The sequence below is a fragment of the Botryllus schlosseri genome, chromosome 11, assembly GCF_051294905.1.
Source record: "Botryllus schlosseri isolate E-star chromosome 11, Bs_hap1, whole genome shotgun sequence".
In the NCBI taxonomy this organism is placed as follows: domain Eukaryota; kingdom Metazoa; phylum Chordata; class Ascidiacea; order Stolidobranchia; family Styelidae; genus Botryllus; species Botryllus schlosseri.
In genome coordinates, this window is record NC_137246.1 from 2568540 (window position 1) to 2590917 (window position 22378).

General features: G+C 40.0%; 1 protein-coding gene and 1 long non-coding RNA gene across 2 annotated transcripts; both read right to left on the minus strand.

Moving 5' to 3' along the window:
• Positions 1-897: 897 nt before the first annotated feature.
• Positions 898-4189, minus strand: LOC145449846 (uncharacterized). Its single transcript, XR_013918366.1, has 3 exons — positions 3807-4189; positions 2392-2522; positions 898-1063 (listed from the first exon to the last, which is right to left on the minus strand). It is a non-coding gene; the product is annotated as an uncharacterized LOC145449846 (long non-coding RNA).
• Positions 4190-18856: 14667 nt separating this feature from the next.
• Positions 18857-19888, minus strand: LOC145449949 (neuropeptide Y receptor type 6-like). The gene has a single exon (XM_080328390.1). The coding sequence runs from the start codon at positions 19886-19888 to the stop codon at positions 18857-18859; it is 1032 nt and encodes a 343-aa protein (XP_080184516.1).
• Between the last annotated feature and the right edge of the window lie 2490 nt (positions 19889-22378).

A 22378-nucleotide genomic window follows, 5' to 3' on the forward strand; every position in this document is an offset into this window, starting at 1 on the left:
CGTGTCATTTTCTCAAAATACGGAAATGACTCGACTCGAGTCAATCTGTGTATTGACTCGACTTGGACTCGAGTCATTGCGGATGACTCGAACCAAGTCTTATGACTCGAGACTCTAACGGCCAAGACAGACCATTTCATTGTAATTTCGAAGAATAGTTAAAAATGCGAGAAAAAATACCATATTATATGTGCAAACTATTCGATATCACAAACACAGTTAGAAAAAGTGGGTTTAACAAGAATTGAGCTGGAAACTGAGCAGTCAACACCATGACTTGGACTCGAACTCGAGTCATAATACCATGACTCGGACTTGACTCAGTGGTGAATTGAAAATGACTCGACTTGACTCGAGTCAATCTGTGCATCGACTCGACTTGGACTCGAGTTACTGCGCATGACCCGAGACTCAAACGGCCAAGACAGATATTTCATTGTGATTTCGAGGAATAGTAAAGTAAACGCACTATTTGGAATTCGTCTAATGGTACTTATATTTGAATAAGCGGCCAGAAACTGCTAAAAAGCGAGGAAAATAGTACACTGTAAAAAAAAACCTCGATTTACCGCGAAATGTTTGGAAGCACGGTAGCCAGACATTTCGTGGTAATGTAACATTACCGCTAGTCAATGTAAATTTAAGTTACACTCGTCCGGTAACCTTACTTTACACGCCAGACTGTAATGTTACAGTCACCTCCTGTATATTTGCCACTGAGACTGTAATTCTACCGCCTACCAACCTACATGCTGTCTGTGTATATCAGGATTACATATCAGCTTGTAAATTCATGTACATCTCATACCTATCGCAAAGCAACCCGATGCTAAAATATAGCAAAAGCTTCTTCACACCCACAAAACGACATTGGAACAAACTGTATATTCATTCATGATTCACGATGAGAAGGTTATCGATGGAAAAGTATTGCTGCTGGAGGTCGAATTCTTCTTTAGGAGACATGCAGTAACACGAGTGATCTCCCACCATCGGCCAAACTTCCAATTGTGTCTTTTTCTCGTCCTCATTCCTTCTGTGTAACTAGTATCTTGCAGTTCCACTAAAAAGAATTCATGCGTAAGTCGCTATATTTTAAGCAAAGTTCCTAACCTAGACATGACATTATAAAGACTACTAAGACAAATAGGCTAACAAAAGTATAACAATTTTTGAAGTACCGGTACTGGTACATTGTGTGATGACGGCTCCGCCTTTTACATGATATATAGCAGAGAGTCATGACTTCTTTATCTAATGCAGCGGTTCTCAATCTTTTTGAACATGCGCCCCCATTGGCGATGGCCAAAAAAATTGCGCCCCCTGCACTTATTGTCATGTCAAAAAGAGCACATCATCTAATATAGAGATAGGCTATGTTAATCTGTCCAATGTCCATATCCATTCCCGGTGAACTCTGGACTATTGTACTTTTCACAAAGGGCTATTGTACACACCGAAATCGCGAGTGGCAATGGGATGAGTAGTTGCTGGGATTCCATATTTTCGCGCAGAGCGGAGCGCGAAATTTTTTTAGATTCACGAATGAATACCGTAAGTAATAGTAGCAGTATCACATATTACTGTCAAATATTTATCCTTTTTCAGCCCATATCATCAGATTCACCGGTAGGATTCATGGACGGAGTGCTTTCGAAAATTTAGGGCAAGTAATAATTGATAATGCATCTTTGTGTGGGATAATTGTTATTAGTCATGCACTTTGTTGCATGCTGTTATTTGTTGACCTCTCATCAGGATTGTCCATCGTATCAGTAGTGGAAATATATTGAAATCGCCCAAATGTACCATAAAAAAATTTCTTTCGTGAGCACACGATTCTGATTCCTGCTCAGATTTAGAAGGGCGCTACTATATTAGAATCAAAAAATTTAGTTACGTTGAATTGCGTGGAGCGTGAAGAAAATTTCAAGATTAATTAAAATCTCTTAAAAAATTGGGATGAATTATTAATTTCAATTTGCATGTCGAGGGATGCTAACACATACTAATTGAATTAGGTGTCGACGGCCACACCAATTCCCTTCTACTGAAGCAGGTTGCCCATCACTGATCTATTAGTATGCATATGGTATGTCTTACGCCAAGTTTGAATCCGTATTCCAGTCTTTAACATTTCTGACAAATTTCCCCAAACTTGTTTGAAAATAGCAAAAAAACATTGAACAGGACATCAATTTATTTCGAAGTAGGTTGCACTGAGATTAATCCTAATGCTGGTAGTGACTACAGAGAACAAGGCGTCGTTCTGTACTGCCATGCCCAATTTGATCAGTTTTGGAATTGAAGTAAATTGTGTTGATATAGGGTAGCTTAATTGAGGGCAAGCTATGAAGGGCAAGGGAAGCTATAAAATAATGAATGACTTACACGTGGGAATTCCTCTAAATCTTCAAAGAATATCAAAAATTTGCTCAAATGAAGTTGAGCGCGACCGCTGGAGTTTGAATTTGGCGAGCTTTCTTGAATACGAAATAAGTTTCATCTTCAACAATCGTCTTCTGAAAATGGTTGAGAAACACATGTTCAGCCGGTTGCCTGTGAACCCAGCCTTACAAACTCGGCCCTCGGGAAATTTTGTATTAAAGCTGGGAGTGGGATATTAGGGTTGGCGGAGGTGGGATATTAGGGTTGGTGGAGGTGGGATATTAGGGTTGGGGGAGGGGGACATTAGGGTTGTCGGAGGTGGGATATTATGGTTGCCGGAGGTGGGATATTAGGGTTGCCGGAGGTGGGATATTAGGGTTGGGGGAGGGGGGATATTAGGGTTGGTGGAGGTGGGATATTAGGGTTGCCGGAGGTGGGATATTAGGGTTGGGGTAGGGGGGATATTAGGGTTGGTGGAGGTGGGATATTAGGGTTTCCGGAGGTGGGATATTAGGGTTGCCGGATGTGGGATATTAGGGTTGGGGGAGGGGGGATATTAGGGTTGCCGGAGGTGGGATATTAGGGTTGGGGGAGGGGGACATTAGGGTTGTCGGAGGTGGGATATTATGGTTGCCGGAGGTGGGATATTAGGGTTGCCGGAGATGGGATATTAGGGTTGCCGAGAGGTGGGATATTAGGGTTGTCGGAGGTGGGATATTAGGGTTGCCGGGGGTGGGATATGAGGGTTGGGGGGGTATTAGGGTTGCCAGTGAATACAAAATTTCTCGAGGGCGGAATTCACCGAGGGCCGGGTTCACCGAGGTCCGAGTTCACCGAGGGCCGAGTTTGTAAGGTTGAGTTCACCGAGGTCTGATCGATATGTGAACGTCGCGTTCTTTCCCGCGCTTGGCGCTTGCGCAATCCGTGATCTGATCACGCCGTGACTGCGTGATCTACGCATGCCCTGACCTCCTTACAAGATCGACAAATCAGTTGATAATAACATAATTAGTTTAATAATTCATAATAATACTTGTTAATACACTTAATTACACAAGTTCCCGAGGGCCGAGTTTGTAAGGCTGGGTTCACCGAGGGCTGGGTTCACTGGTAATCGTTTAGCCTTATGTGTTGAAGCAAAAGGTTCCTCATTTGAGGTGGCATGTGTGCCAAACAAATCCAGCAGTGGATGAAAACATCTCTATGCTGTGGCCCGAAAATGACATAAATATACCAACAGTTTCAACTCATCCGCGGCGGAGTATGTGGTGTCACAGGTCACTATACAAGTCGACTAATATCCCAAAATAGAACAGAGAATGCGGCAAATGAAATATTTCAATCATGAAATCAAAGTCATCCCGGTGGTGTGCACAGTCGTAGATATTCACGGTAAAGAATACTATGTAGTACTGTACCTTTTACGATGCGTATGCCATTCAGCATTCCTAGGAATCTTCAACGATAGTGTCCACTTTCTTCGAGCACAACAAGCTTCGCTCCACCCTTCGCTCAAATCTCAATATTGGCCAGACGACGATACGACACTCGAACGATTTCGAAATAAGCAGTATTCATCCGCTAACATGCCACCAATAATATTTACTGGCCACTGCGTTATAATGTTTGATTTAGGTCGTTTTTTTCATACCGAAACATTTATCATTACATATAGTCCCTTTCTTCTCCATCTAATTGCGTATAAATTGATATTTATTCCATATGTTGTTCACTACTTACCGTACCTACTAAATCAGACGTTGCTTGTGATGTCACAGTTGTGCGTTGGTTGTTTACTACGAATCTCGGAACAGTCGGAACCTTGTTCGCCATTTACAAATGGTCAACGGAGCATGCGGTGCCGATATTTCTAGTTTCCCGAACAATATTATACATCCTAAACTGATATTCTAACTCATCAGTCCTATCCGTGATAACGAATGTAACCAGCGAGATCGGCATTATAGCCATAGCCTTATAATATTATATAGTGGCTATGGTGTACCACATTAGCTACGATTGTCAGTTGTTTCTTTTACCCTATGTACTATACTGAAATTGGTACTAGGGCCAACAATTTCCGTATGACAGACCCCAGTCTCGCGAACGAGGTTGAATCAGGCCAAATCACCACGAGAATGATATCAGTAACATTCAGTTCCACGTATAAATTGGCTGCAGAGATTTTCAAGCTAATCAATTTTCCCAATAGCCTGGTAAACTTCAGTAACGAGTAACTGTCAGTAATTTTGCGAAGAAATTCTGGTTACTTGACTTTACAGCTAAATTGAGGTAATATTACATATCAAAATGTAAAATTATAAGCTACGCACAGTTATTGGCTGCGACCGGTCGTTCGTTGCAAAATTTACAGAGATTTCCCCGTAAATCTACCAGATTTTTTACAGTGTAGAACAGTGGTTCCCGAACTTTTTCGGTGTGAGGGCCAAATTTAGAATTTCAGAGTACGGTCGGGGCGCACGAATACTACGGCTATGAAACGGACCCAAACAGTCACCATGGCTATTTCGAAGTAGTTTTATTGCCCTGGCGAGATTTCAAAACTGTACACTAGGGCTGTTCAAAAATAACTTTTTTTCCCCGATTCAAGCCGGTCGACACCTCTTAAATCGTCAGGTTGCAGTAGAAAATCATGCTCACCAAATTTCACTCGATTCCAACCAGTAAAGGCCTCCGCAGATCCAATTAAAATTTTTAATTTATTATGGAAAATGGAAAAAAAAAAATTTCCAAATTTTTCTGCCAACCCCATGAAATTGTTGAGCTGTCTTCAAAGACGTTGCAAAACAAATTTGAGTCAATTCCGACCAGTAGAAGCGGAGTTATGTGAGTTTTTCGATGAGAAATCGCGGATTATCCTTTATCGGTGGATAATCCGCGATTTATCAACGAAAAACTCACATAACTCCGTTTCTACTGATCGGAATTGACTCAAATTTGTTTTGCAACGTCTTTGAAGACAGCTCAACAATTTCATGGGGTTGGCAGAAAAATTTGGCAATTTTTTTTTTTAATTTTCCATAATAAATTAAAAATTTTAATTGGATCAGCGGAGTCCTATACTTGTTAGAATCGAACCAAATTTGGTGTGCAGCGTTTTTTAGGGTAACCTGACAATTTAATCAGTGAGTGGCTGGAATCCGAAAAAAACAGCCCTACTGTACACTGTTTACCGCGACTTATCTGCTGCATTGGGTGTCCGTTGAGAGAATCAGCTTTTCTCGCCTAAACGCGCGAAGCGCGAGAAATTTCTTTAGTTTCATGACTGAATCGGTCAATATGATCGGGAATCGCATGTATTGCTATCAGTTTTCATCCTGTCTCTGTTCGCGTAATCTGATTTACCGGTAGAGCTGAGTGAGGTGTATTTGAAAAGGTATAGGCCCCCTCAATAGTAATTAAACATCTCCATAGGGTGATAAACTATAACCCTGCATCACGTTGTTCGCTTTTGCCACGAAATTAAAGTTGTACTGTTTAGTGAGACAGCGCGACGCGCGAATATTTCGATAATTCATGATAAAATCGGTGAATAAGATCGGGAATTGCATGGTTGTCCTCTTTGCCCACGTAATTAGATTTACCGGTAGAGCTGAGTGAGAGGTGTCTTTGAAACTGCAGACCCCGTAAAATTAAACATCTTCGGGCGGGCGGACCCCTAGTTATGACTTCTTTACATGATGTTATTTCGTGACCTCATATCTGCTATATCAAAAAATGTAGAATTGCTCAAACCTACTAAACTGAAAGATCACACGATTTCAGATTGATATTTCTTCACTGGCATATAATTTTCTTTCCTGCGGGATGGTATTTGTCTTGTGAGGTTCAGATTGCCAAGACAAGAACATTCGGCGCCTATATGGACGATTAAGCCTATATGTATTTTGTACATATAACGAAGTTTTTTGTCAGCATAAAAGCAGTCCTTTACGGCCAAGGCTTTCTCGCTGCCGATCGTTCTGACACACGTCTTGGAGTGACATGTTACACGGCCTAAAACTTTATATGTCTTGGTGCGTTGTGGTGCGGTCATGGCCCACGCTGATATATGCCCATTTCTATAAATCTTGCGTATTTTGTCTAGGGGAAGAGTTCCCAATAATATGTGGCGAATTGAAATCGCGCACGGCGCGAAATTTTTTTGAAAAAGTTGCATAAATTTTTGAAAAATACTCTATAATTTATGCTAATTCACGAAATAATTTTGGCCCCCCCTCAATTGGGGGGTTCGGGGTGCGGCAGTTACGGCCCTGACTATAGTACTACCAATTATGCATCTTTTAGCCGACTAACCAGTATGCATCTCGGCGTATTCAACCGTGAGTCACGTGTTGCACATCTAGTTATCTTTTGAGATGATTTGTCCTCTTTTTTGATTTTTTTTAAAGTGTCCTCGGAGGACGCCCAAATGTCTTCTTTTTTGAGGATTTTGGTTACATATGGGGCCAAATTCGACTGATATACATTAAGTCATCTCTGTAGGAACACTACGGCGGCTATTTCAGGAGCTGGACCGGAAAGTTGACCTTTTTTCCAGTCAACCACCTGTTAATGTGAAAGAAAACTGTATTTTCCGGGAGTTGAGCCTCTTTTTCTTTTTTAGTCAAGCGACCACAAAGTGGGAAAATTTACCATTTTTTCAGGATGTTCCTCCGGTTTTGGAAGTTATCAATACCTATTTATATCTATAGCTACTGCTCGTTCAACTGGAAAGTTAGGGCACATTGCATAGAAACCGCAGTGACGTAACGTTAGCAGTCTATATTCACAACCAAGCCAAGCAAGAGTATTTTATAAATATAAATTTTATTTTTTGTCATAAATCGGAAATTTTCGATTATGAATAAAATTTTAATTACGGTGACCAATTCTTTAATTAGTTATTATAGTGGTGCCCACCGTAAATACTAACGGGGGTGTTGCAAGTGGTTACTGCTAGTTTGCATAGCTGCAATGCACACCAGAGGTGGGCCTGAAATATTTCGGGCATGTTTTGGGCCTAACGGGAAATCTGAAGCAATACCCATTGTGTAATATGTATTTTGTGTATTCGTTGACTTGTTCTCATTCGCTTTCGTATAGACATGCTAATCACATGTAATTTTTAAATATAATCCGAACTGATGTCACGAAAGAATGACTTAAAATGACGATTTTCGCAATACTTGAGACATTCGGTAATACTTTTGTATAAATTGATATTGTTTTGTGCATGATTGATCTGAAATAAATATTAATTATATTTTTTTCGTGCTGTGTGAAAATTAGGTTTTAACGTTTTTTCTTTGAACACTCCGCGCTTCCAACCGATGATGTTTTTTGCCTCTCTCAAGATCATTTAATATGAAACGATACGAAAAAACTAACTATATTAGGGTTACCATACGTCCTCTTTTAAGAGGATTTGTCCTCTTTTTTGAAAGTTTCCTCAGAGGACACCCTTTTGTCCTCTTTTTTGAGATTTTGTCCTCTTTTTCGAAAATTTAGGTCATATTTATAGCAAAATGCGAGTGATATGCCGTAAATTAGCACAGAAGTGACGCTCCGGCTGGGCGAAAAGTTGACCTTTTTTTAGTCAACCACCCGCCAATGTGGAGGAAGAAACGGTATTTTGGGCCCTGAGCGTGAAAGTTGACCTTTTTTTTAGTCAACCGATCACAAAGTGGGAAAAATTCACCGATTTTTGAGAATTCTTCTCCGGTTTTGCAAGTCTCAAATTTCTGAAAAAGTGTCCTCTTTTTAGATTTCCAGAATATGGTAAACCCAAACTATATATATAGACTAGAGAACCAGTTCGCAGGAATGTATGAATTCTATACCGAGGATAGTTGAACGATAATGGGGCAGAAGGTTTTCTAAAGAGAATGCAACGTTTTCGTTTACACAAAGAGCGGCGATGATATTCAAATTTCCGGCATCCCATTAGTTATGTTTAAATCTGAACAACGCCAATGCCCAGGCCGTGTTATAATTAACTGCCAATAATAAGGCTTTTTGAAAATACAGATTTTTATAATAGTATTAGATAGAAAAGTCAACAAGTATTGAAATGAGTCTACAGGAAGCAACAAAACAAGTGTTTAACGCTAAATTCCTAAATTGAGGTCAATGATCCATGTAATGCGAATGAAAATCTTAGGGTCAAGGCTAAAAAGTCGAGTACTGAAATTAGGATTTACGATATACGATGGCGGATCAGCACACTAATTCACCGCCAATCGCCATCTTGAATAATCATAATCATCTGCGCAGATTGTGCGCGATCCTGTCGCCAACTGCTTATTTAAAGGATATCACCGCTTTTTGACCACCTTTAGCCGACTTCTTAACCGACGATCCAGTGAGGCTGTATGTGCGCGATCTGTTACCGAAGAACGTCTGATGCTGCTACGTTATTTCGGATTCGATTGTTTTAGGCTAGAGCTGTCGATGTGTTTGTTGAAGAATAAAGTTGAGGCCGATTTATTGATGACTCTCTGTTCCCGTCACTGGAACGTGACGTCTCGCAATATACAGAAGAGCCTGCGCGCCAATATACTATGGTCCGTGGATTAATCAACCCGGGTAGTAAATGATATCCAGCAATTAGGGAGGTAGCTTAATGACTATAGGCATTTTCCTGTTGTCACCGCTCGTGCATTTTGTCACTTAGTAGCCGACACGCGCGACCTATGCTGTATTTAGGCCAATGCGTACATATAATTCCATTTGCGTTCAACTTGTCATTGAAAATGTCAGCATATGGTCCAATCACTGTTATCCCGTTGGACAATAGGGATATATAGTTTTATCAATGAGCTATTATACATACACACTTACACAATGCAAAGTGCCGCAGTCGCCAAGAAGCAACCCCCATCAATGCGTATTGCGTACCATACAAAGGCCTGCAAATATTCAGTCCTTTACTGTTTTATTGTTTGCACGTTGGATATTTTTTTCATATTATATTGAATACAAAAACCACTCGTGATTTCTAACCATTGGTTAGCGAGTGAAGTTCAAACCTGTCAGCAACGATTTTGAATTGTTTTCGTAGATGGTTGGTATTGTGATCTGTATGATCTGTATGATCTGTATGGTTTGGTATTGGGTGATTGACTCTCCAACACCGCTGACAATTCGGTGTAGTCATGGTTAAAGATATTTCTGGTCCGTTTGTGACAGGGGTCGGAAGCCTATTTCGTCAAGGAGCCATATTTACATCATATTTGCATCTTTAATTGCCAATGGCAATACTCTATTGGGACGTCACAATAAAATATTTGTGGCGCCATGCCCCCCTCCCCTTGCAAAAAAAAACAACAACAAGTTATTGCGCGATTTTCAAATGATATCCAAATTCTTTCAGTTGGCATAGACTAGGTTTACTCACAGGGATGATGACGGTCTCAAGAATAGACAAATGGAATAAATTGCGATCCTTAGCCGATATCGAGAACCTGTCCTCATGATAATTATCAGAACACGTATGATTTTCCAGTGAATGTTTGCCGATAGAAGACTTTTGACCCATGGCATGGCTGTATTCGAGAACAAGCAAGTTGTTTTGCTTCGATTGCGAGAAAAATATGTAGTTTGGATGGTATGCGATAATTGAGGATTGATGTGATTCTTTGCACTCACAAAACTGCTAATTTACCCTCCTCGATAGCTCTTCAATCCTATATTAGACTCAGTTGAATGGCTTCTTCGTGAATTAATGGATCAATCTTCTTTCAGATATCTACTTAAAGATACATTACATTTTGATGTTGATGTGAGAAAGTCACTTTAATCTAAGACATAAAACTATGAATAATTGACACAGTCTTACAGTCTACACGCTAATCTCGAGTCGATTGAACCTCTTCACCCTCACCCTCCATAGTGGTTCGTAGTCGTTTTATAAGCAAGTAGGTTATTTAAAAGTTCTTCATATACAGGGATCTTAGGAGGAGGTATCTCTATGCAATGAAAATTTGAAGATGCAGCATCCTGAATTGGATTTGACTGGTTCTCTGCGTATATCATCGGCCAGGCTTGACTTATTCCGCTGTAACCGAGATAAAGCGTTACCGCAATCATTTCGAGGATATTGTTTCGTTGGTCTTCGTTAACATAGCATTCTTATCATTTAGAGAAGGGAGAGCATGCTTTCTTAGCAACATGTTATGAGCTAGGGTAGGATGTGGTAGACCAGTGTTTCGTAACCTTTTCCCTCCAGCGCCCCCACCCCTATTTTAAGCACTGTAATAAAAACAATGGGAAAGACGCATGGCTGCAACAGCACTTCATCATCTCCCCCAAAATGAAGGGTCGTGACCCCCATAGGGTGTTAAACCAAAACTCTGAGGGGCTTCGCCACCAAGACCCCTCGTCACGAGCCTTCGATGGTCAGCAAAGTTTAAGCCAACACATTTATGAAAACATATGTAGCAAATATTGTCGCGGGGCGTAACCAAAAAATCCCTTTAGGAGGCACTGGCAATCAGGTTAAGAGACACTGTGCTAGACGTATCGTAAATGCCGGAGAATCACATCTCTGGACCTGACATTTAGTAATAGTGACAGTAATCGTAATCGATTGCCACGATTGCAGCATTTTCTTTGAACGAATATTCGTATGAGTTCATTATCGATTCCTGATGCATCGATCGTCAATGTTTTACAATAATCAGTTATCATCTTGTGTGGAAACGAGCGCGAAGAACTGTTTATTGCGCCATAGCCCAACGATAAGAATTGCGACCCCGTGTCCAAATTGCTCTGCTCATGAGCATTTTGGCCGAATTAAGCGGAATCGACTGTATTTCGAAATATCGTAATCGTAATAGATCGTAATAGATTATGTACCTGTATGTGATTGCGTGTTGTAGCCAGGACAGAAACAACACTTTTAAGCCAACCCCGCCCAAAAACACTGGTATGGGACCAGATTTACCATATTTTGGTATGTGGCAATATCGGGGTTAATCCTGAAAATATGGCGGTCAACTTTCCGGCTCCGCTCCCGAAATAGGCGCTGGAGCGTTACTTCAATGCTGTTTTATTGTATCTCAGTGTAATTTTGCCCTATATTTAACCAAAATTATCAAAAAAGGGGACAAAATCTAAAAAAGAGAGGATATTTGGCCGTAGTTTTCGGCACAAACAGGGTTATCATGCAAATAAATGTCGACCGGCGGATAAATTGCGCGCTGCTACTTGGTTATATGATGCGCCGTTTGACGCCTTTTTGTATTGATGTACCAGGTTTTCCAAATCGAGCGATTGTGATGCCTATCTTATTACTTTAGGAACGTGCTGCTTGATGCGTTCCAACAAACCTTGGGAAGTGCGTCCCACATACCGACTGTCGCAGTGGCATTTCTACGCGAAAATAACCATACTTTGACTAAAAGCGGAAAGTACATCCTTTCGAGTGTTGTTGTATGCACCTGGTTTCTATGTGCATCAGGTTGTTAAGTTTTGTGAATTAATTCTGTCAATAATGTTGGTTCTTTCATGTATCACTGTAAAAGTTTTATCCTCTTTCGGCTTACGAGGTCAAAGCTAGCGATAGAGCTTCAATTTGTGGAGATGATGACTTCGAAAATGCAGGAAACGTAATTGCAGGCCTTCATCGCTAATTCATGTTCATGTCACTCGGATAAGACTAGGCCTATTTATGAGCCCAAATGCCGGTCCGCATTAGCAGGTTGCACATCCGGGGTTTTCCAATCTTTGATGATCTCGACTCCATTTCTAATTTGAAAATGTTCCGTGGTTCACCTCGAAATTGGGTAAGCTGACTACTCGAAAAGGGGTCACCACAATCCGGACTTACTCACGGCCTATATCTGATCGAAACTAGAAGGTCGTTCGCAGACTAGAAGGTACTATGCCAGCATTATTCGTCGAAAAATCTATTTGACTACTATGTCTGTACGGTGTAGCCTATGTAAGTAATGTGACGGCGGCTTGGCACTGAACTTCCCTGCTCATGAGGGATATCCTTGGTCATTTGCTGCAAAATGCCGTCGACAAAGAGGCATTTTCTGCAAAACAATAAATTAGATTAGAATTAAAATTTGAGTATAGAAAAATTTACCAAATTAGATTAGAATTAGAGCATAGGAATACTTCACAAATCAGATTAGACTTAGAATTAGAGAATATAGAAACATTTCACAAATTAAACTAGAATTAGATTACTGGTATATTGCTCTAATTTAGTGAAATTAGACTAGAATTATCTAGTTGACCTAGTCTGTTTTCCAGAACCATGACAATGATCCAACTTTGGATTTGTCAAATCAATTGCCTACCTCAGAAAACCCCTTGCTGACAGGTGTATGCTCATTAGGGCTATTCAAAAATGACTTTTTCACTCAAATCGTACTGGCTACTTGATAAAATTGTTAGGTTACCTAATTTAAGCCTGCACACAAAATTTGGTTCAATTCCAGCGAGTAACCGCTTTGCTACAGGAGAAGAAAGTTTCTATTTAGTATATAAAAATAGAGAATAAAAATTTGAAAATTTTCTGTTCACCCCATGAAAGTGTTAGGCTGTCTATAGAAACGATGCTCACCAAATTTGGTTCAATTCCAACCAGTGGAAGCGGAGTTATTGCTGTCGAAAAATTTGGATTTGAATAAAATAGTATTTACGGTGAGCACAACTATAATAAATAAACAAAGAATCGGTCACCGTAAATACTATTTTATTCAAAATCCCAATTTTTCGACGGCAATAACTCCGCTTCCACTGGTTGGAATTGAACCAAATTTGGTGAGCATCGTTTCTATAGACAGCCTAACACTTTCATGGGGTGAACAGAAAATTTTCAAATTTTATATTCTTTATTTTTATATAATAAATATAAACTTTCTTCTGCTGTAGCAAAGCGGTTACTGGCTGCAATTGAACCAAATTTCGTGTGTAGGCTTAAATTAGGCAACCTAACAATTTTATCAAGTAGCCAGAACGATTTGAGAAAAAAAGTCATTTTTGAAGAGCCCTAATGTTCATGTCTGAAATTGCGACTGAGACTCACCCACACCTGTCGACATGAAGACAAAAAAATTGCGCAACTCGCATGAAGGTAACTGGTCAACACAAATTTTTAGGCAGACAAGGTAAGAGTGGTTTTAGGGGTTCTGAATGGCACTGATTCCGAATATGACCTTGTTTTTTTTCAAATTGGCTCTCGTTTTGGAGATAATCCATGGGGCTATTTTGACGAAAATCTCTCATTTTCGCTGTAATGGCTGGATGGAAAATCGGCTCAGTCATACTACAAAGTTTGAAAAATCAGTCTGCTTGGTATTTTTACACACAGAAGACCAGAGGTGGTCAAAGTAGTCAAGAAATCTACTCAAGTAGAAGTAGAAGTAGCGACGAAAAAATCTACTCAAGTACGAGTAGAAGTACTTCTTCCATAAGCAACCTAAAACTACTTGAAGTAGAAGTAGACTTGACTGACTTTAAAAGTACCCAAGTAAGTAAGTAGTTGTGAAAACGATCCTAATTCGTTCACATGGATTGTAGGATTGTAAAAAGGTGCAAATTGAGCTATGCGAAAGGTGACGAGCTTGATTCATATTGATGCATACCAACAGATATCCAATTTTCGATAGCATAAGCATTCATCAACATCAGAGGTCTCAAACACGCGGCCCGCCAGAGCATTTTATGCGGCCCGCGACGACATTTTAGATTTTTAATAATTTGTCAATATATAAGTGTGACATATATCTTTTCTGGTTATAAAGTGAAAATTCCCGTTTAAATTGCTCCGAAAGCCTGACACTATCACATCAATTGCAAACGCTACCATGCAGTGGACGATTCACTATTTCGCCAGATTTCCAATTCATGATGACAAAACCCGACCCTTAGACGAGTCGTGACTGAAAGTTGTGAGTTGGACTTGGACTATATAGATAACTAAACTCCGTAGGTTAGTTATCTATACTTGGACGCGACCTTTCTTAGAATTACTCGGACTCGGGCTAACTCGATGGCAAAATGAACATGACTCGAGTGGATTCGGAAGGCCGTGAATTTGTTAGAGCCATGAACGCAACAAACTAATCGCGTATCAGGGGAATAGTAATAGATCAGAAGGTCGCAGCTTGGTATTTCTCCAACTAGCCACTTAAAGGTACCGAGTACCGTAGTGGTACGCTCCAACCACGTAACAACAATGGGCTGTTCGGCGTTCCGACATTTCAATGTCTAGGACACATTCATTAACATATTTAAATTATATTTATATTTTTTCTGCTCCTATATTTGATATTTGGCATTGAGATTAACAGCCTACTTATCAGAAGTATACCCGAATCCTGGATTGGAATTACATTGCTCAACCTAAAAATGTTTTGATATCAGATCAGTCTCATTATCAATCTGTCAAATTCAAAATATTCATAGTAGCTGCAAAATTATAACCAGATAGCATTTTATGATTGCATCATACATTTGTCCGCCCATATGGTGTCTATATCTTATAATTAATATATATCAAGTACAATAACAATTCTATTCACATAGTTATAAATATGAAGATTCTTTTCGTGCCAGGCCTAAATTGATACAAGAGTAAATCACATTTTAAAGATGTGTGTTTACTGTCAGTCTGATGGATCACTTTCAATAGGACATTTCATTCCCGCCAATTTTGGCCTACTTGGAAAGACAGAATACCCCTATAAATGCTGCGGCCCTCGGCGTCGTCAAAGCTGGAAAACTGGCCCGCGAGCACATTTGAGTTTGAGACCTCTGATCAACATCATGATAGTATTGATATGGAAGTGCGATACTAATCCTCTGTTTTCTCGAATAGTTCGTTTCAGAAAATGGCATGGTACGGTGCCACCCCCCCCCATATTATAAGGCCCGTAGTTTAGTGGAAGAGCTATATAGTATATACGGAGAAGTTTCATGAGATACGGGGTAAACACTTCGCGCGATTAGTAAACGGTAATAAAAAAACATAGTGGACGGTAAAAATGCCATATTGTGTAGCTTTATTTCCGGAAATTAAAGGCATTACTACACTTGCTTTTATACTTCAACATGTATGTTATTCAGACAAAAGAACTGATATTAGTTCAAAGTACATGATACTGGGAATTAGAAGTGAAATATAAATAGGCCTACTACTCCTAAAAGTGGAGCATGTATTTTATGCCTTTAGTCCAGAAAGTTTCAAAGGTGGTGTGCTAAAACAGCTCTAAAACTAAAAACAAAGTCAGAGTCCACTTTTCCAGATTAGGACACGCCATGGACATGCAAAATTACGATATGACAAGTAAATGCTAGATTGCGAAACATCTGTTTCAAACGTTATGATGAGACATATATATGGTGATGAAATATTTAATACGGGCGAAGGGCGACAATGTGGTGTAAACGGACCCACGCCAACCCGCGACCTAAATTATATTCATCGATACTTTCATGAAATCATACTGGTCATTCCGTATCCACTGCGCGCGAAGCGCGACGAAAATTCTTGGCTTTGCTCAACTTCTGTGAAAATAAAATGTTGATACTCTGTGAAAACAGCCCCGAAATTTCTTGGGCTATCTTCCTGATTGGAAGATTGAACTACTTCTACTTGACAAACTAAAAATAGCGAAAAGTAAATAAGTAGATCACAAAATATTACGAAGTAGAAGTAGAAGTAGAGAAAATCAGATCGACTTGAGTAAGTACCAGAAGTAGAGGAAAACTACTTGAGTACTTCAAAAAAGTAGAAGTACTTCGTTACTGACCACCTCTGCGCATGATGCGGTACAGTCAATCCAAGTTTACAACCGTCCATAGTGGAAACTATTGAAACCATAATTATCCTTGATATGTTATCTATCACAGTGCTCTTCAACCTTTTTCGACGTGGTACACCCTTTTAACGTTTGCTCAAAACTCGTACACCCCTGTTCATTAGGGGTCCTCAAAAATGACTTTTTCCTCAAATCGTACTGGCTACTTGATAAAATTGTTAGGTTGCCTAACTTAAGCCTACACACCAAATTTGGTTCAATTCCAACCAGTAGCCGCATGGCTACGGGAGAAGAAAATTTCTATTTAATATATAAAAATAAATAACGAAAAATGTGAAATTTTTCTGTTCACCCCATGAAAGTATTAGGTTGTCTATAAAAATGATGTTCTTCAAATTTGGTTCAATTCCAACCAGTAGAAGTGGAGTTATTGCCATCAAAAAAATTGGATTGGAATAAAATAGTATTTGGTCAGAGTCTATTCGCAGCCAGTTAGGCCGCCCGCCACGCAAATTGGAATTTATTTCGTGTCAGCCCCAAAACAGCATGACATTACGAACGATAATCAACCTAAATGTAACAGTATTGGGGAGAGAGTAGGTAAAGCTACTGCTGCAGAAGCGGTAATTCAGATCAGCGATGATAGCAGGCGCACCAGCCTACTGCGTATCAGGTCTGCCTCACACCACACACACACACACACAGTCGATAGTAGCACATGGGCTTCAAGGGATGTCAGTAACCTCAGATCGTATGCCGTTATACACAGTCTATTGTCGCTAATTTGCATCACTAATAACAAAATACTAAATTGCAAATGTATGGCGAAATATTGGACATAAAATCGGCATTTTAAAACAAAAGGGTTTCGATTTCAACATGGAAGCTGTTTCGACCCTGGCTGGCTACGTCACTTCATTTATGTGCATTGCGGTATTTATTAACGTCAGGTAGGAAGTACCGATTCAAGAAGTCTGAGCTATCGCGGCGGTTTCCTCAAAAATCACTAAAAGACAAATGACTAGCTGAACACATGTTTGTTAACTGCATACTTTCCGACAAACGGAACCATTGGTCTATTGCCGACGGCTAAATGAATAGGAGAAATATTTATGACATCACAATCAAGCGGTGTACAGTATTACATTTGAGATAACATCGTACCATATTGCTCATTAACCTGTGAGTCAACCTGTACTGACCCATAAACCTGCCTTTGTGATAGCTAGCCATCGGCTCATTGTAATTCGGATCTGGTACACCCCTGTACACCCCATCCGAGTGGTACGCCCTTTGCAAATTCTGGTACACCCTAGGGTGTACGACAACCCCGGTTGAAGAGCACTGATCTATCAGATCAGTTTTGTTAATACATTGCACTCACGTCACTATAGCTAACAATCGCTCTCATCACAATAAATCCATCGATTTGCTTTGACCAGGAAGATGCAATAGAACGTTTTGTAAGGTTATCGAGTTTGCACCATCATTTTTTTATCCTAGCGGGGAAACCGCGGGCACCAGTTTTACGTTCCTGTCATTAATCTATTTAGATCGGGGATTGAACCTATGTATCAGACGTTCTTAAACTGGGGTCCGCGCAGTGTTGGGATGACTTGAGTCACGACTTGACTCGAGTCAGACTCAAGTCAGACTCGAGTCAGCATTTTCGTATGACTTGACTTGATTCGAGTCACTTTGCAAAATGACTTGACTTGACTTGACTCGGCGCTTCAAAAATGTCAATTGACTCTTGACTCGGAGTAAAATTTACTAGTCAATTCCAAGTCATCAAGTAAACGGTGTCGATTAAATCCCCTTATCTTATGTATGTTCGGATTATTCGCGATACGCCGATGTAACTTGTGAGGGCAACCAGTCATTTACTAATTGTATATTGACCGCGAACGAAACGATCACAGCTTCCGTTGTCGTAGCAGTAGTAGATTAATCCAATAGCAACGTATCTTTCTTTCTCGGACGGCTCAGTCCTTGCATTACGCAGTGCTCACCTTTACCAAACCTCTTGTATAATTTAGATCGAACGAACATCGTTTATGCGTTTATATTCTCGCGGATGTCAGTGTATATGAGTAGTGTAGGCTACTGTAACATATCAATTTGTTGCGACTTCTCGAGGCTTCGTATTCGATCCTCTATTTCGGTTGTTAATAACACACTATCATTGTAGCTATACGCAGCAGTTACTCAAGTATTTTATTAGCAGTTCTAAGTATGCGCGAGCGATACAACGCATTTTTGCATGCAGGCTATATTTAACTTCATATTTGTAGTTTGATGCAACATAAATGTCCGATTAATCTGTCTTTCACCCAGTTAGCAAAATGTAATGACTTTGCATCATCACTTATACTTCGAAAATCCTATTTGACTTGAATCGCGACTTGACTCGTGACTTGACTTGACTTGACTCGAGTCACCTCCAAAAAACGAGTGACTTGACTTGACTCGAGTCACCTTCGAAAATCGATTGACTTGACTTGACTCGAGTCAAAATGTGCAATGACTCGAGATGACTCGTGACTCGAAGGTAGTGACTTGATCCAAACGCTGTTACTGTGTAACATTGGAATTTTTGGTTAAAATAGTACTACTTGATAATCCCACCATAGACTAGAACATAGACTAAAACTTCTTCCCCTATACATATTATAGTGTTAAGTTTGCTATAGTTGTCGGGCTCTTGATACATGCGCGAGAGAGATTACCCTTGCGCGACATCCTCCGATAACCTCCGTCACAGACGTCCAGAGATCTTTCGACGCAACATTGTAGATTATCGGGTTGATCGCTTCCGATAAATTCACAATCCAACGCGACACCAGGTAAATAATGGCGTGTGACCGACGGCTCGTTATGCCAACGTAGTACCAGATACCGTAGATAAACTTTGGTATGTAACCGATGAGGAAGCAGGCCACGATGGCTGCAAGTTGAATCAAGGCTTGCTTCTCTTCTTCGCGAAAGGATTCGTCGGTCGTGCGTTTCTGCCTCGTTATCTTTCGTTGGATCATAAAAAACCCGATGACTGAGCACAGAATAATGATTAATGATATCGGCACCAAGGTCACAATTATTAATTCAATAAAATGATAAATGTGAGCGAGCCACATGTTGGACAGTTTCAGGATGCAGGTCTGTTCGATACCCCACGGGGAGCGGATAATCTCAAGATAATACGCTGGCAGTGGCATAATCACAACGGGAACAATCATCCAGATGCAAATCACCATGATTCTTGCCTTTTTCAAGGTCATGCAGCCATTTGATTTATGACCCCTCCGCATGACGCGAAATCTCCAGATCGACAGGGTCAGAACGAGCAGTATTGTAACTCCAGATGCTACCGCTGCAATAGGGTACAGCGTCTTGCAAACGAAAATGCTCCAAGGATAATCTTCACTGCTGCAAGAGACAATATTTTGCTTCACGATGAACGGTGATACAATCGCCGACAGAATATCAGAGCAACATAGCCCCATGATAATGACATTGAGAGGAGTTTGCCTCATTTTGCAGAGCGCCGCAAAAGTAGTCAAGTTAGCGACCACTCCGAAAATCCATACCACGCTCGATGCCACCCACGTCGTGATGATTTCGTTTGGCGAGAGACAATGTATTGAAGCATTGATTCCGTACGTCGGTTCAAAAGTAATTCCCGGAACTTCACTTGAGTTACTAGTAGTTCTGTTGTTCATTTTAATCAAGTTTATGCGAACTGTCTCGTAAAAAAACAATCGAGTCTGACATATATATTTAAAACGATCAGCGAAATCCATTACTTTTGTTGACTGAAAAGTATATTCGTAATTAAGAATTATAGGCACATTAAGGTAATCTTCATGTCTTGGAAGCCATGTTATTAAACAGAAGTTGAAAACCACGGCACGTTAAGCGCCTTTGGCAGTCTGATTACCGATTGTCGAGAGAATTTCCCGAAAACAAGTTGTACTACGTCGATTTCGTCCAATTAGCGATATTTTTCCAAAAAATTTTTGAATCTGATTATCTCGTTATAACATCTAGCTTTGAAAAGCTCATTTGCGTGAGAGAATAATCTGGAGCTGAAACATACCATGCTTTGGATTCCTTTCAAAGCGCTGCTTCAACTATAAAAATGGAATGCTAAACCTCAAAACTCATACATTATCCTTGATTGGTGGATAATCCACGATTTATCAACGAAAAACTCACATAACTCCACTTCTACTGGTCGGAATTGACTCAAATTTGTTTTGCAACGTCTTTGAAGAAAGCTCAACAATTTCATGGGGTTGGCAGAAAAATTTGATTTTTTTTTTTTTAATTTTCCATAATAAATTAGAAATTTTAATTGAATCTGCGGAGTCCTATACATTTTTAGAATTGATCCAAATTTGGTGTGCAGCGTTTTTCAGGGTAACCTGACAATTTAATAAGTGACTGGCTGGAATCCGGAAAAAAAAGTTATTTTTGAACAGCCCTAGTGTACATTTTAATATTATATTCATTGCAAAATCTATTGAAACCCGAAGCTTTTCGAGCTGACACTCTTCAAGGGCAATCGTCAGCAAATGGAGAATTTCAAAAACATGCATCTAGCTACATTGCATACAACCAATTATGGCGTCATAGAAAGAAACAAACAACATGAAATACAAGCAAACCACGATAAAATAGTATTTACTATAATAAATAATTAAAGAATTGGTCACCGTAAATACTATTTTATTCATAATCCAAATTTTTCGACGCCGATAACTCCGCTTCCAATGGTTGGAATTGAACTAAATTTGGTGAACATCGTTTCTATAGACAACTTAACACTTTCATGGGGTGAACAGAAAACTTTCAAATTTTTTGTTATTTATTTTTATATAATAAATATAAACTTTCTTCTCCTGTAGTACTGGTTGATATTGAACCAAATTTGGTGTGTAGGCTTAAATTAGGTAACCTAACAATTTTATCAAGTAGCCAATGCGCTTTGAGAAAAAAAGTCATTTTTGAAGATCCCTAATGTGCATACTGCATAGTTTAATTCGTTGTGGACATGGCGCAATGGCACAGTGTTTAATTCGATTATTCGATTCGTTTCAATGGGAAAATATTATATTCCGATAAACTTGATCGACACCGGATGGACTGGTAACGAGTGCACCAATATCAAACGTCAAATCATTGGCCATTTGGTACAAATCGAATTTCTAATTGATCAGGTCGTGATCTCCGCCCATATTGCTCTTACTACAGTAACAGTTGAATAATAATCGCTTATTTAAAGATTGAATCGAGCTGTATGGCTTAATGTTAACGAGTACGGTGCCAGTGTTAAAACGCCGCATCAGAATTTTCATACCGTACACAGCAATGCCATGGAGTAAAGTGCGTTCTGGTACAACTATGATGTTATCGACAATTGACAAGTATTCATTATGGCGTCACAAGCCGACACGGCGACATCTATATCTTCGTTGCTGCATCCCATGTTACTGACGGCTGGCGGACTCTAGATTACTATAGATTCAGTGCTCTTCAACCGGGGTTGTCGTACACCCTAGGGTGTACCAGAATTTGCGAAGGGTGTACCACTCGGATGGGGTGTACAGGGGTGTACCAGATCCGAATTACAATGAGCCAATGGCTAGCTATCACAAAGACAGCAGGTTAACGTTAATGGCTCAGTACAGGTTGACGCACAGGTTAATGAGCAATATGGTACGATGTTATCTCAAGTGTAATACTCTACACCGGTTGATTCTGATGTCATAAGAAAATATTTCTCCTATTCATTTAGCCGTTGGCAATAGATCAATGGTTCCTTTTGGTGTTGGAAAGTATGCAGTTAACAAACATGTGTTCAGCTAGTCATTTGTCTTTTAGTGATTTTTTGAGGAAACCGCCGCGATAATAGCTCAGACTTCTTGAATCAGTACTTCCTACCCGACGTTAATACATACCGCAATGCACATAAATGAAGTGACGAAGCCGGCCAGGATCGAAACAGCTTCAATGTTGAAATCGAAACCCTTTCCTTTTAAAATGCCGATTTTATGTCCACGATTTCGCCATACATTTTCAATTTAGTATTTTGTTATTAGTGATGCAAATTGGCGACAATAGACTGTATGGCGGCATACGATCTGAGGTTACTGACATCTCTTGCAGCCCATGTGCTACTATCAACGGTGTGTGGTGTGGGGCAGGCC

Coding starts and splice junctions, on each gene's coding strand:
- LOC145449949 (XM_080328390.1), bottom strand. CDS start 19,888: ATGAACAACAGAACTACTAGTAACTCAAGTGAAGTTCCGGGAATTACT.